General features: G+C 38.4%; 2 protein-coding genes across 3 annotated transcripts in view; one reads left to right on the forward strand and one right to left on the reverse strand.

Annotated features, from left to right (window-relative positions):
* DPP10 (dipeptidyl peptidase like 10) overlaps positions 1-16,483 on the reverse strand; it is a 436,765-nt gene that overhangs the window by 312,363 nt on the left and 107,919 nt on the right. For both annotated transcript variants that reach the window (XM_043505016.1, XM_038422353.2), the window contains exon 3: positions 9,238-9,333. In XM_043505016.1, the coding sequence (XP_043360951.1) occupies positions 9,238-9,333 (96 nt within the window). The remainder of the gene's footprint in view (positions 1-9,237; positions 9,334-16,483) is intronic.
* On the forward strand, positions 13,175-13,471 carry LOC119863641 (small nuclear ribonucleoprotein F-like). Its single transcript, XM_038422357.2, has one exon. The coding sequence runs from the start codon at positions 13,175-13,177 to the stop codon at positions 13,424-13,426; it is 252 nt and encodes an 83-aa protein (XP_038278285.1). The 3' UTR covers positions 13,427-13,471.

Here is a 16,483-nt window from a genome sequence, read left to right on the forward strand (position 1 = left end):
TTGGGATATCTGTCAATATAAAAATTTATTTAGCAATATATAATGGTTTGTGCAGAGAAAGTTCCCTTTTATTTCTTTAATGGCCTACCCTATTTTAGTTTTAATTAATGCATACAATTTTTAAACCACAGTGCCGTACTGTACTCTATGTACATTTACATAGACAAAAGTTAAGCAGACTATTTCTTTGCCATTTCAACTCGATATCTCCTTCGGTGGGGATGTGCTGCCAGATTTAAGTACTTTGTATCAGACACTGGCAACATTTAAAATTTTCACTTTTTATTAAAAAAAACTGAAAATCAATATTGCTAAGGGAAAATGCACTTTCATTTAGCATCTTCAAAGCTATGCCAGATAATTTGTGTTCTTCTTGGAACCACATGCTCTTTCAGATAACACTGACTGTTCTGATCACCAAGTTCGTGATCATCATGGCTTTAAATACAGCATAGGACATAGGATTTACAATTAAAAATACCTGTTTAATAAAGTACTACGGGATTGTTTTTAGAATAAATCTTTCACATTACTAAAACAATTGAGTTTTTTGTTCTATTTTCAATTATTGTATATGAATTCTAGGAGGAAATCATGGTGTATTCGTCAAGTATTTTACAGTATCTATACAGTCAGCTATGAGCACATTACTCACTTCAAGGAATTCTACTGATGTATCTTGAACATTTACTAACCACCATGTATGGAACAGGACAGAAGCAGAAGAATATGCATACGTGTTTAGTTATTGCTATTAGCACTGCAAGCACCATGACTAATAAGCAACTGTGTTGTTTAGGCTGTCAGTGGATAGGTTTTAATTGCCTCTTTACCAATTTCTGCCAAACCAGTTAATAAACCTCAGCTGAAAAGAAAGAAATCAAAAGTAATATTTTCTCAGTCCTAATTTAAAAGTAAACTGAAAAGCTTTTTAAATAAATGCAAACACCTGTGTAAGATAAAAGATACAATACATTTAAAATACAACATGTTAGTTTCTATTTGTTCTCCTCATCTGCCAAGACAGTAGTTCAGAGTTTTGTATTTCTTTGGCAGAGCTAATGATCCCATGGCAAGCAGGACAGAGAGCAGCTTTAGACATCTGCATTGTTTTTAATTCTTGCACTGGAAACAAGGAATCCAGATGCTAAGCAGAAAAGGAAATAAACTAAAATTAATTTGTTAAACACAAATCAATACTTTTTCAAAAGCCTATTTACATATTCTGCTGTTAATTTAAGGCTAGATCCTGCAAATGAGGTCTGTAAGTACCAATAAAAAGAGGTAATTTCTGATAGTAGAGGGCTCTTTGATTTAGCAAGCAAAGCAAAACATTATAAATGGCTGGAAGTTGAACCTAGATATGTTCAGACTAGAAATTTGATGGATATTTTAAAGTGAGTGGAATTAACCATTAGAACAATTTACCTACAGAATACCTCAGCCTCAAGTTATGGCCTTGAGGCAAGAATCTCTTGTCAAAATTCTATGGCTTGTGTTATGCAGGAGGTCAAATTAGATCATCATAATGATTCCTTCTGGCCTTTAAATATACTCAGTGGGAAAAAATTACCCTAACACAGAAATAAGGTGGCTTGGTGATGTGTCATCTCTTTGCAGAAGCAAAACTCAAATTTCTGAAAACCAGCAAATGCAAAGTTAAGTTTGCCCATGCAACCTTAACTCTGCCCTATTTCAGCAATGCACCAAGATATCCCATTAATACACATACCTTTCCTCTGCCAACCCCACAGTTGCTGAAGAGTACCAGCTCTTCACCTCCTTTTACAATCAATTCACTTTCACACACAGGACCAAAAAAAATAAAGTTGTCATGCCACTTTCCTTCTTGTTCCCCTGGAGTTGGCAATAGCCAATGGGAATTATTTGCACAAACTCCAAGTGCAGTGACTGTGTTTGGTGTACCTACTCTAAATGGTGGAGGCAGTAGTTAGGCTTTCTTAGTAAAGGTGGGCTTGTGTTATGAGGACATGTGTAGATTACTTTGAGGTGGGTGAAAGCTGAGATTACAATATGGTAAAATCTATCTTTTGCACACTGCAATGTGTGTGAGCCGGGGAAAAGTAACTTAAAGGACTTACCGGTACTCTAGAGTCCTAAGCAGGGGGGCGTGGCCTTGACCAGAAGAGGCATGGCCTCAACCAGAAGAGGCGGCCGGGCCCTTTAAATCAACCCCAGCCCTTTAAAGCACCGCTGAAGCCCTGCCGCTGCTATCTCAGGGGCTCTGGCAGCGGGGCTCGGGAGGCACTTTAAAGGGCCGGGGTTCTGGCCACTGCGGGGAGCCCCAGGCCCTTTAAAGCGCCCCCCCCACCCCCAAGCCCTGCTGCCGGAGCCTCTGGGGTAGCAGCAGCAGGGCTCCCATGGCGCTTTAAAGAGCTTGGGGCTCTGGCTGCTGCGGGGAGCCCCAGGCCCTTTAAAGCGCCAGCCTGGGGAAGCCGGCTGGACCGTACCAGCTCTGGTGTGAGCAAAGGGAAGAGCTGCATGTGTACCTTTAGGATCCAGTATGAATCACTTAAATGCAGAATTGTGTATGTTACGCAATTAGCAGGGCACAGGGACTTTATTACAAATGGTACTGTCAGTAGCAAGCCGGGATATGAGAGCAGCTTAAGCATTTATTATCCGCGTGCACTCCAGATAAAGTGAGCGTGGTTAATATGAGGTGTAGCTGTACTGAATGGTGGAAGCAGTAGTTAGCTCTGCATGGTTGAGGTGCACTTGCGACATCTGTGGATTACTTTGTGGTGTGTGACAGAGCTGTGATACGAGATCTATGTTTTGCACTCTCTGATGTGTGTGATGAAAGGGAAGAGGTGCATGAGTACCTCCAGGATACAGTATGCATCATTTCTCTGATTGTGTGGGTTATGTCATTAGCAGGACATAGGGCTTTTATTACAAAGGATATTATCAGCAGGTTGAAGAAGAGAGAATTCTAATGCTTTAAATGATAGTTCAGTGAAAGTGAGATGGAACTCTGTGAGTAAGTGTAAGGGCATTGTAAAAGACTGAAGTGGTTCTTAAAAATGTCCACATGTAGTATTCTTTCAGGGAAGATTGCGGATTGGATTTGGATACAAATTTTGTATCCATGCAGGGCTCTCAAAACTGTCACAACTGCTGGACACAAATCTCTGATTTGATCCAAATTTTCTCTTATGCATTGTATGAGGTGTGTATCAGGAAAAAGACCCAGATCATTTCTCCCCAAGTGAATCACCACAGTGCCTGGTAGATCACAACCTCTTAAGTTACCACTTAGATGAGACATAGTAGCAAAACATGATGCCAATGCAGGCCATCTCTCTCCACGCAAATCAGCCTGTTGTCAGCAATCCCATGCCATGGTGTACTCCTTGCTGTCCCATAAAACTTCTGTAACTTCATTATCCAGGAATCACCCAGAATCCACACCCTGGAAATCCTGGCAGTGCACACATTTGTTTTCCCTCAGTGGACAAGGTACCTCCTCAGTCAGTTCCAAGCCTCCATGCTACATGTCTTTGGAAACACCACATTAATATGTGCTGAGGTCAGGAAATGCCCACACACTATCTCAGCCACCCCACAGCTAGTAAAATACAGGTTTTCTCAAACAACCAATCCAAATCTTTCCTATCACCTGTCTTCATTTCCAAGCAAAATCCCTCTCCCTGGTCCTCTATGCCTCCCCTCCACACAGAGACAAAATCCTTTGTCGTGGGCTCCTTCCCACCCAATATAAGAAAAATTTTGGTTAGAACAGCTGCTCACCATTCCGCTGTGTTCACCGTAAACCTCCCCACAAAATAAGAACACTTTATATTAGAATAGTGACAACTTGTAGCAAGCAACACGAGTTATTCAGGTGTACAAAGGTTTGGACAAAGCAAACAAAGTAGTGTCCATGGAGGGGTGTTCGCCGGGGCAATGGCATCTGCACATTTGCTCAAACTTCCCAGGCAGCATGAAGTGATTGCATAGAAACCCTCTCATGGTTTATTCTTTACTGGCACACACATACTGTAATCCATCCAGACTGCACATCCATACAAGCAAAAAAGTGAACATGTTCTTAATACAATTTACAATTTGGGTCCCTGAAGAGTCAGTAGGTGTCGTGCACTACATTGGATAAAAAATGACGAGTATTTGAGACCATTTTAACTCACATCACAGCAATAGTTTGATCCCCAGCTCTGTGCAACAAAAACAACAACCAAACAAAAAAAGCCAATTAGAAAATTTTTGAAAAACAGGTATTTTGTTCAGGACTCATCTCCTTGGAAGCCCTGGCTTAAATGACCCCAAATTTGGTTCACCAATCCTACTCTGAACTCCCACGAGACATAGCACATTTCCAGAAAAGCCATGCAAGTATATGTATAATTGGGCTCTACAAAGCCCACTGAGCAGAGGCAGAAGTGGGAAGGGAGCCACTCCTGCCTACAGGCAAGCAGTGTGACCACATCCCCAGGCAGCCATCAGAACTGCCAGGCACCCACAGCTGGAACCAATAAGGGGAAACAAGGTCTTCTATAAAAGAAGAGAGCTCAGAGTAGGAAGGGGAGGCAGAAAGGCCCAAGACAGTGAAGGGGTAACACCCCTGCCTCCAGGAACACAGCCAAAGAGACTCAAGCAGACTGCTAGGCCTCCTTGGAAGCCAGGGGCTAAGAACTGTCCTGACCAGGGACTAACCAAAGAAAGCCAGTTGGGACAGCAGAGACCACTGAAAAGACCACATCAAGGACTGGTGACAGTATGTCTACACTTAAAATGCTACAGCAGCAGAGCTGCACCACTATAGTGCTTCAGTGTAGACACCACCTATGCCAACATGAGAGTTTCTCCCATTGGCACAGGTAATCCAGTTCCCTCACAGACAGCAGCTAGGTCAGCAGGGGTTAGTTCAGCATAGGGGAGTGGATTTTTCACACCCCTGACAGATGTAGCTATGCCAACATAAGTTCCCAGTATAGACCAGCCCCTGGAAGTGCCATCCTTTAAATAGGAAGGATGAAGGGAAAGGCTCCTCTACACAGCCATCTGCAGCACAGGAGGTTCTGAAAGGTGTGAAGTGGCCCATTCATCACAATGGGATGTCCTCAGCCAAATGAAAACACTCCATGGAGATGAATATAACCTTAAACAAAAGGTCTGAGACATATTAACTGCTCCATTCATCTCTGAGCTGTTTGACACTAGAAAATTAGGTCAACCCAGTTATCACTACAAAAGTTTTTTTCTCCTGCTGATAATAGCTCATCTTAATTAATTAGCCTCTTACAGTTTATATGGCAATTTCCACCTTCTCTGTATATGTGTGTGTGTATGTGTGTATATATATATATAATCTTCTTACTATATGTTCCATTCAAGGTATCCGATGAAGTGGGCAGTAGCCCACGAAAGCTTATGCTCTAATAAATTTGTTAGTCTTTAAGGTGGCACAAAAACTCCTTTTTTTTTCCCAGTTACATTGCTCAGCAATGTGAAAAATCCACACCCCTGAGTGATGTAGTTAAAAATTGTTCTGGGGACCCAGCTTGCCTTTCAGAGAAGTGGGTTACCCACACTGATAGGAGAACCTCTCCCCTTGGCATAGGTAGCTTTTATCCTGAAACACTATGGCAGTGCAGCTTCAGCACTGCCACGGTAGCATTTTAAGTGTAGACGAGCCCAAAGCGTATATTACCATTCCACTCCTGAGTGCTTTAGAGTCTATGATATATATGAAGTATGCCAGTTCTAAGTTCCCCACCCAAAGAAAAAGGATTTCCCCAGATCCTGGCTCACATGGGGACAGGAAGGCCACAAGCCCCCTCACCCCCAAATGCAGGTCACATGAAGGCAGATAAGAAGTGGGGGTCCAACCCCTGTAGATGGGCAAAGGCCTTCCAGGTCCTGGCATACACACAGGTGGCAGTGAGCGTGTCTCAGACATTCCAGAGGAAGAAGGTCCCAGGCACTACCTTGGGTAAAACTCAACAGATTGAGATGATTTTGACCTGCATCACACCAATAGTTTGATCTCAAACTCTGTACAAAAATCCCACCTAGAAAATTGTTGAAAGATGGACATTTTTTCCCAGGGCATATATCTCCATGATCCTAGCTTAAATGACCCAAATTTGGGTCCCTATCCTTATACTAGCCCTTTCTGAAGCATACCAGATTTGAAAGGAATTGTCTAAGCATGTCAATTTTAGAGGACTTAGAAATGTCAACCATTAAACAGAAGTTGTGATGGAATCTTAACTATGATACCACTATAATGATGTTATGAAAAATGGATCCAGGCACAAGATCTATCCCTTAAATTGTTCAACACGATAGTACAAACAATCGTTTTTCCTGAATAGGACCTCTAACACAGACTTCTCCTGCCCATCCTGCTCCTCAGTATCTAGGAGATGACAAAAGCCTTACTGCAACAATACGCTGATGGCACTCAAGCTATATATCATTGACAATCACTTGGGTGTTAAAATGCAAAGAAGAGATCAGCACTTGGATTAAAAATAGGTGTTTAAAAAAAACAGGAGGAGGAAAAGGAGTGGCTAATTAGGTCTCTCTCTTGTTTTGAATATGAAATATATATCTTAATTTTCATTATTAAAACAAAATATAGAAAAAGAAGAGCTTATCTGAAGAATTAGTGGTGCTTCAACAAGTAATGCTAACAACAAATAATCAATTAAACCTAGCAATTAACCCCACATTTCTTAGACAACAGCCCCTAGGAACCTACTCAATAAGTAAACAAATCCAAACCCCCCTCTCTCATGCAATCAAATTCAGACTCTTCTTCCTCATGAAAGAGACTGCAGATATTAATTTAGGGACGTTAGAAAATTATTTTTTTTTTGCTAAGGAATCACTGTATTATTGTACAAATTTCTGGGATTTATACAAATCTATTGCTAATAAAACATAGGTCTTTTCTCTCTTAAAAAGTGCCTAAGTTGATGGAAAAGTTTATAAAATTGCAAGATATCATTAGAGAAAAGATGGTTAACCATGATACCTGCATTTTCTGATAATACTAAAGACTAGCTTTCATTAAGTGTGCTTCTTTAAGATGCATCCCACCTCCAAAGGAACAGTTCTACCCAAAGAACCCTGCACGCTAAGCAAGCATTTATCATTTTAATCTTTTCTTTAGCAAAACCCCATTGCAGTCTAGGGCAGATATTCTTGAGTATGGACTACAGAATTGAGCCCAAAATGACAATACACAAGCATGTACTGTATATAAACAATATTTTATAGAACTCAAAACCAATCATGCCACTTTAGTAAGTTATGTTACCCTTTGTTTTAGAAAAAAATGAATATTTCATATATCAGAGCTACATTGTACACCTTTATTAAGAACTAGTAACATAATTAGGCAAGTAATATTAAATATCTCTTCAGTAGTAAAGGAATAGTACTAACAATGAAACTTGCACCAAGGTTCACTTCCAATAAATAACTATCTACCTTAAGTAATCGCTTTAAAGGCCAGTGCTGTTATCAATGCAATTTTTTTTAAGAGGAGGACAAAATCCACATGCAAAATCAATTGTGTATTTACATGCACGTGCAATTACTTGTACAAGCAGAAGTAGAGAATACTCTGTCTCCATTAAGCTATTGATTTTTGCTAGTGTCTTGAGCAGTTTTTGAAGATAGGCTTCACTGCCTCTGTTATGTTATTTGGGACTCCTGCAGTATTTGTATCCTTGAGTATTCTCTACATCTCTGGTTTAATGCAACATAATTTTCACTCAAAAATATATTTTCTTAATTACCTGCACTTGTGTGCAGGCTGCTCACACCATGTGTTTACTGTGAATGAGAGAGTTATTCAGTTTCATGCACAGGAGAAGGACTTAATCAATATGCTATAGAGAAGATTAATTTAATCATAGAGTAAGGTAATTGGAATTGGCAAATTGGAACATGGCAAAGCAGGGTGGAGGATGAGACAAAGCAAGGCTCCTTCTTCTCTCTTGCACACCTATTCAGGGAACAGATGCACTGGGAATCCTGGCATTCCCATGAACACAGTTGCTGAAGGTTAGTGCTACTGTGTAGGCCAACCTCCCATAAATGGAAGGGCAGGGGGAAGGCAGGACTAGGGCCAAGGGTTGGTTCCTCAAAGATGGAGAGTGACTGCATGCTTCACTTCATGAAAGAGCCAACCCTCCCCATCTATTCCCTTGCCTGAAGCAAAACACACCTAGGAACTTCCATTTGGGAGATGCAACTCCACTTCAGTCTCAAGAGAAGGTTGTCAAAGTTAATTCCATTAGTGCCCTTTACTGGGCAATCGTGTTTCTAATTCTTACTGATTCCCTCATAGAAGCCAGCTTTGGTATCTTTAAATATCTATCTTTTCAACGTGAAGGATAAATCATTCTGATTACACTTAATTTATAAACTGCAACCACATAAGATTTCCTATTTTCATAACTCTTCTTCAAATACTTTATTTTGCACAAAGCCTATTGTTATTCCTCTGATTATAACACCTTGAATGCTACACAATTATGATGACATAAAGATGGGGAAGGACACAGTGTTTGAAAATTTCTTGCGAACAGAAAGAATGTGAAACATTGTACCTGATCAAGAAAACATAATAAAGATTTGAATGAGATGACAAGGACTTTTTCAGGTATATGAGTCTTAACAATACGTATTATTTTTAGAACATTATGCACAATTCTTAAAGCATCTAAACAAACAGAACCTGAATTACAATGCACAGGCATCAGAGAATAACTAGAGCTGTACAAATATGTTGAAGTTCAACCTAAAATGTGTTTCCATATGATGTGTCAGAACCATTTGCACACCCTGAAGTTTAGATCTGAATAAACCTGTTCCTTAATGGCCTGATTTTGTTGTGAATCCACAGACAAGGTTCAGTTTTAAAAGAGTTCCTGCATATTCATAAAGTTTCTCACAAGTGATTTGGAACTGCTGGTACGATTACAAAATGCCATGCAATATGACCGAGGTGATCTGGATCAAATTCCATATGTAGCATTAACACAATACCTAGGTTACCAGATATTTATATAGAGTATATATTAAAAATCAGTAACATACTGCAAACACAACAAAACTTCTAATGAACCAGTGGTGGTTTATGACTTTTTCATGGCTTCACTAATGACAGTGTCTCGATTCATCATAAAAATGCTTCTATCTGCATTCAAACTGCTTGATAATATGTACACATACCATTAATCCATTTGGCTTCTGGATTATGAACTATGAACTCTTTTTTGAAGAGATCTTCTAAAGACAATCTGGTTTCTGATGAATTTGTAAACTCATCTAAAAAGAAACAAAGAAGCACCAGGTTACACATTTTAAAAAAACCTGATATATTACATATAATTATTGTAAAATTGTTGGGATTTTAGGGGCAGATCCTACAGCTCAAAAACAAGCAAGACTCCTACTGAAGTCTATAATAATAATGCCTACTTCTTATTTACATAGCACTTTTTCATCAGGACATCGCACATCACGTTACAAAGGAGATAAGTATCATTATTCCCATATTCCCCAGGGTAAACTGAGGCACAAGGGTGTGACTTGCCCAAGGTCACCCAGCAGGCCAATGGCAGAGCTGGAAATAGAATCTAGGTCTCGAGTCCCAGTCCAGTGTTCTAGCCACTAGGACACCCTGCCACCCCAATTCAATGAGCATTTCCTATATGCATAGTGAAAGATTAGGGATATAGTGATTACATGTTTTTTCATACAGACTAATAAATCACTTTTTTCAGACTGGTAAAATACTGATTTACAGAAAATGAGAAATTCAGAACAAATCTTACCTACCATATATCCTAAGCGATAAGCAAAAAGAAACCCAATATCCTACCTTAACACAAGTTCGTATGGCCATGAGCCAGTTTCAAATAGAGATCATATCTCTCAGTCCCATGAACCATAATACATCACAAGAATAAGAAAATTATATTAACCTTTTCCATTATTATTTCTGTTTAACCGTAACCACTAGATTCATATGTAAAAATAATCTGAATAGCCAAATAGCTATCCCGCCCCCCGCACCATCACATCTCAGTAGATATGACCAATGGAATTCTGGGATACAGAACTACATGTGCATCCAATGAAGTGAGCTGTAGCTCACGAAAGCTTATGCTCAAATAAAGTTGTTAGTCTCTAAGGTGCCACAAGTACTCCTTTTCTTTTTGCGAATACAGACTAATATGGCTGCTACTCTGAAACCAGAACTACATGTGGTACATTTTCTAAGAATACAGTGCCCACCATTAGTAAATCCACATTTGCCAAGAGATTCCACACAATTATTTCACATGCTCAGCTAAAAGGGAGACCATGCCATCTCAGCTGTTACTAAATGGTAGTGAATACTGATGTATATTTTTTTAAATGTCGACCCCTGCAATCACTTCCTTACTTCCAGAAAGGAAACAGCAGTCAATTCTCATTTTCCTGTGCTGAAACATCATTTATGGAAATAGCTGGTACTTCCAGAAATCTCTCTTTTTTTTAAAAGTCATTAGGTAAATGGACCCATTAATACATGAGATTAAAAGGTATTGCTAATTGAAAGTCATTACTATTGTCAGGACACAAATCTCCAATTATATTTATCTTACATGTCCTAGATCACTAGCTGCTTTAGACAAATTTATAAGCATAACATATGAAAGAACTCATTGCTACCAGAATATCGGATATATATTACATATGCACAGTATCATTATTAGCCAAACTACTAGTAGATTACAGCAATTCTCCTATATGGCATTGGGTTTTGTCTTCCTACATAACTGACTCCCCTCTGTCTGAAAGTACCTTTTCTGTTGGGTTCAAATTTTGGCTTTGCATATTTCTGCTGATAAATATTTTCAGTGACTTAGGACAGAAAGTCTAGAATCACAACAGTCAAGTAGCAGACTCTTCTCCCTTTGATTCACCAATATATTCCCTGACTCCAATAGAGAAAAAAAGTCTGCTTTGCAGCAGGAACATCCCATAAGTCACTTAAGGTGCAATCCTGGTCCCACTGAAGTCAATAGGAGCTTTGCCATTGCCATTACTCTTGGAGAGCACAGGCTGGTTCTAAATCCATTGAAATCAACCCTTGCCACCCCCCAGATAAAGATCTGTGCTTCTCTTAAATGTTGTCAATACCGCTTGCTTCACCCACTTCTCTCAGTAATATCCATGACCTACTTGCTGTCCTCAGGAAACAACATCTCTTCACCCCGCTCCCTCTTATACTTATCCTTAACCAAATTCAGAGTGAGACCTCTCACTATGCCATCCTTTTGTAATCTATACAGGTCTTTCCTCAAGGTCTCAGTCAGTAGGAACCCTTTAAATACTTACTCTAATCAACTCTCCTCTCACTCTTCCTTTTTTCAAGGCTAACCATGTTCCACTCTTAAAACCTTCTCTCGCAAAACAGACCTCCTAATCCCCAAAAAAGATTTGTTGACTTCTTGTGTACCTTCCCAAGAATAATCTTTTTTTAAAATTCAAAGCCCAGTATCGGACACAGTATTCCAAGTGTAGTCTTACAAGGGCTTTACAGAGTAGAACTATTATCTTTCTTGATTTATACCTAATCCCCGTTTATACACCATGGAACCTTATTAGCCTTTCTTGCTGCTGATTCCACACATTGAGTCTCTACCTTCAAACTACTGCATACCATTACTACAGCCTCTCCCCACCTCAGCTTCCATTAATATATTATTTAAGGTATTTTTTGCTAACATTTCTCCCTTCAGAAGCACTTATTACCTTGCACTTATTATAATAAAATTCCACAGTGCTTAATTCCTTTTGCACTTTAGCAGATCACCTGCAAATTTGGACACCATACATCATTCCCATTTCTGAATCATTTAGATAAAAGTTAAATAGAACTGGTGCTGTGAAAACTCACTTGCAGCATTCAAAAAGGGTCAGATTCCTTTTATTGTGACCCTATGTTCCCTGCTAGTTTGCAAACTTTCAATCCAGATCACCAATTTTATTATGACACCAGATTTTTTTTTTTGCATAACACTAGTTTACTCTGAGAAACTTTATTAAATGCCTTATTAAAATCATTGAAAATACACTGGACAGTATATGGAAATGTTACCTGAAAAGACAACTGAACCCACTTTTCTCAGCATTCTGACAATTCACATGCTTGCCAAGTAATTTTTTTTGTTATAAATTGCATTTTATAACTTTAAATTGAATTTAGTACTTCTAAGCATTGTTTTTAACCATCTAGTTTAGAAAAATAGACATCTTCAAACACCTATACTGTGTAATGTTTGAAGAGTAAAACTTTCCTAAGTTGGTATTTAATGATAAGATGGTATTTAAATAAAACCATATTTGTGATCTTTTAGTCTAGGTGTCCACGCTGTCAACATCTCAAATTATGTAATTTTTTAGCAAGATGTTGGTTTCAAACCAACAGACTCAGAAATACTCTTTTAAATTCCCAAAATGCTCAGTTAATTCATGGAAAGACAAGCTGCTCATCATGTAAGCTATCAGAAGACTGCAATTCGTATTTTTAGTCTAAATATGAATTTGTATGCATACTGTATAGTATATTTTCTGTCTGTTGTTAAAGACTCTCTTTTCACCCTTAATGTTTATTATTACATTGCAGAATAGTCTACCATCTCTTTTCCATTTCCATTTTAAATTTTATTGAGTTATTCATTGAAGGGCTAACATTTCTCAGGTCCCCAACTAACATGATAAATTTTTGTATTTCCAGTTGAATATATATTCAACTAGAATCATAATAATCCATACATATATTATGTAGATTTTATATATATTGTAGATTACTGGAGTCAGAGTTGAATTCAAGTGTTAAAACATAAAAAGTGTTACATTTTTATACTGTGCAGTAAACTGACAGCTGAACTGCTTAACAATTGGTGCACATTCGTACACAGACAGCAAACCTTCATATTTTACTAAATTAAAGACTGAAAAGCAGAAATCAAGTAGAGTAGAAACTCACTAATTTGCACTAATAGATAAGAAAATGCTTTTGCAAATGAACAGACAATTAGACTTCAGCAGGCACACGTGCGGCCCTATGAGTAATTTTTGTTTTTACCGCTGCCTTGTGCCACGCCACGTTACCATGAGCTTGCCCCTGAACTCCAAGCCCTTCCTGACAGGGAAGCCGGTGATGGTGAAGCTGAAGTGGGGGATGGAGTACAAAGGCTACCTGGCGTCTGTCGATGGCTACATGAACATGCAGCTTGCAAACACAGAAGAATACATAGATGGTGCATTGTCAGGACACCTTGGTGAAGTTTTGATAAGATGCAACAATGCCCTGTATATCAGAGGAGTAGAAGAAGAAGAAGAAGATGGAGAAATGAGAGAATAAGTTTCTATATTTCTGGAAAATAAAGATCAGTTTTTCACAAAAAAACAGCAACAAAGGAAGAATAGCGCTTCACAAAATTTACTTTGTACAGTTATTTTATAAAACTAGTTTAGTTTTAATTATTTAATTTAATGCTTCAAATTTTAGATGAATAATCTGTTCTACTTTAAGAAAAAAAATATGTCCTGGTAATATGAGACCTAAGTATATCATCCTGCTTTTAACTATTGGCTGAGAAGTGGAAAGAGACCATTGGTTTATTGTGTAGAACTTCCTGGGTGTACAGATGTATAAATTGGAAATTAATGAAGTTCTACTGTAATTGTTATGAATGAAAGAGGTCAAATAGATTGATAAAAGGTAGGTAGTGATCAAAAGTGGTTCCTAATTTACATGTCACTGATGGCCTCTGGGAAATGAATTAATGGCCTAAATCTAGTTGTTAGTGTGCGGGTGTCCACATCAGAAAAACAACCTTTGACACCACTTCTGATAGTTGAAAAAATGAAGTTAAAGACTGCACAATGAGGGAGAGATCCAACCTTGCAACAGATGATAATCCAAATTTACCCTCTTCCTGGGCAGCTGACTTTATTTAAACAATAATAGAACATAAGCCTGAGCTTAAAAATTCTCCACAAAATTGGCTGATCCTAGTGTTTCCCTCTGCTCAGCCCCCAGTTTCCTCTGCCTCAAGAGACACTCCAAATCCAGTTATAACTACCTGGAGTGGAGTTCACCAGTCAGTATGACCCAGTGATAAACACCCTACTTCTCTATACACAGTTTAAGTACCTGACATCAATACGTCTCATTATAAGAGCCCTGCATCCCTACATAGAATCTTGGAGTCTGCCAACTTATTTCAAACAATACAGCAGCCTGGAAGCAGAACTACTGACATTCTTAGGGAGGAGTAAACCCTTCAGAGTGTTGGAGGTAAAATGGCAGTGCAATGGAGAAGCCTTCAGGGTACCTGTTCATCACACAGAAGCTTTCTCTGTCCAGTAAATCCAATCTAGCATTGCTCACTTTGGGAATGGGGGAAAAAAAGACAACCAGAATCCTCTGATGAGACCGATGATATGCAACATATTGCAAAACTTAAGGACTATGGTGAGATAATTATTAGTTTCATGTGATGAACTGATCTCAGAAATTTTCCTTGAGGATGATTTTGTTTTTAAAGTGACAGGGCCAAAGAGAACTTAAAATGTTTGAGGTGAAAACATAAAACATAAAGGTAACAGAAATCCGTATGATGTTGACTGAGAAACAATTGTGCACTATACTTCAATTTGTATGTTCAAACAAACAGTGTAACGGGGAAAAAGAAGATTATATTGTTTACAAATTTGGTCCCAAGATAATTTCCTTTTCTCTTCCTCTATTTTAAGGTCTCTTTCCCAAAGGTAACTGACAACTCTAAGGATGAAAAGCACTGGCTTCTTTTCTGATTTGTGCAAAGGCAGGTTAGACTAGTTCCCTGGAGCCCCAACTCTCCCACACTCAATTTCTTCACTATCTTCAGGAAACATGGCCCTGTGGTCTGGAGCTTCCAGGTGGTGCATAGCCCCACGGCCGCTTTGTACCACTTCATGAACATGCTAATCTGCTGAAGGAGCAAAGAAGCAGTGTGCCTTTAACTTTAAGCTCTTGCAAGGTAGACAGCCAGTTTCAACTTGCGTTTGTGAATCTTGATTCTAAACTACACAGCAAGGTTCAGTGGGAGACATCATAACCCAGTATGATGGAATAGGGCCTGACTTCCATTCCCAGCTCTGTCACTGACCAGCTGTGTGACTTTGGGGGAGTCATACCACCTCTGTGTCTCCATTTTCCCATCTGTAAACTGGAGATAATAATGTCTCTATAAAGCACTTTGATATCTATGGATGAAAAGCACTATATACAAGCAAAATATTATCACTACATGGAACAACTTACATTCCTCAGTATTAGCTTGAGGAAAATGACCTAAACCCAGTCAAGAGTATCAGAATAAACATATTCTACATGTGTGGTATAGTATCTAACAAGCTATGATTTTTTCCTCCCCCATGACCTTCATATTATGGTATTTGGAATTAAACACAAATGCTATTAGAAGACTCTTGGGAAATATAGAAATCAGTGGAGATTCATAGTATGAGCAAGCAACTTCAAATGAACAAGTTCCTGCACTTTTCTATATTTTATTTTTTACTTCTTCAGTCTGATTCTCTTTTAACAATAGGTAAGATATCACTAGTTCTGCCTGTATCCCTCATTATTAATATAATAAATATCTGCTCCAATTAGTTCTACAAATTCAAGTTTTATTTCGTGTCATAATAAAAATCCTTGAAATTTGGGTTAATAATTTTTTTTTGTTTTATCACTGCTTATATCCTTTACAAAAGAAAATGAAAAGACAATGTCTCTATTAATGTCAAGGTGGGTGAAGTAATATCTTTTATTAGACCAATTTCTGTTTGTGAAAGAGAAGCTTTTTAGCTTACACAGAGCTTTTCTTTTTATTTTTGTTATTAATGGCAATATTTGTATGGAACTAGTGTCATAAATTCATATATAAGTTATCTTATTGAACATTTGTTCTTCTCTTGGGAACAATAAGTAGAATTTGAATTACTGTTTGAAGCTTTAGAAATACACAGCATGTATTGTTGTGACACCTGTTTAGTTCTAGGTACTAGGCAGGAAATTAAGTGCCCCACAATGCAATTAAATCTGCTAGTTAACTGTAAGCAAAAGCTATTATTTGTGTTGGACACAGCAATATGCATTATTAGACTTAGCCATGCCTAGACAACATTACAAATGGTAACAAGGAAAGGTTAAGAACTAGCTGTGAGATGCAGACTGAGGAAAACAAGTCCTGCCAAAGATATTCACAAGGTTCTGTGGAAATCACCAAATGGGCAAACTAAAATACAGATTGACCATGATTATCAGTAAAAAGCATAGAAGATAATTGATGAATGTTAAACTCTACAGAAGTGCCAAGCATGGCGGTGATCATGAACAACTAATCGGAATGATTAAGTTAAAGTGCAA

The sequence above is a fragment of the Dermochelys coriacea genome, chromosome 11 (assembly GCF_009764565.3).
Source record: "Dermochelys coriacea isolate rDerCor1 chromosome 11, rDerCor1.pri.v4, whole genome shotgun sequence".
NCBI lineage: Eukaryota > Metazoa > Chordata > Testudines > Dermochelyidae > Dermochelys > Dermochelys coriacea.

What these genes read in the sequence shown, in the direction of transcription:
- LOC119863641 (XM_038422357.2), top strand. Translation starts at nt 13,175, where the DNA reads ATGAGCTTGCCCCTGAACTCCAAGCCCTTCCTGACAGGGAAGCCGGTG.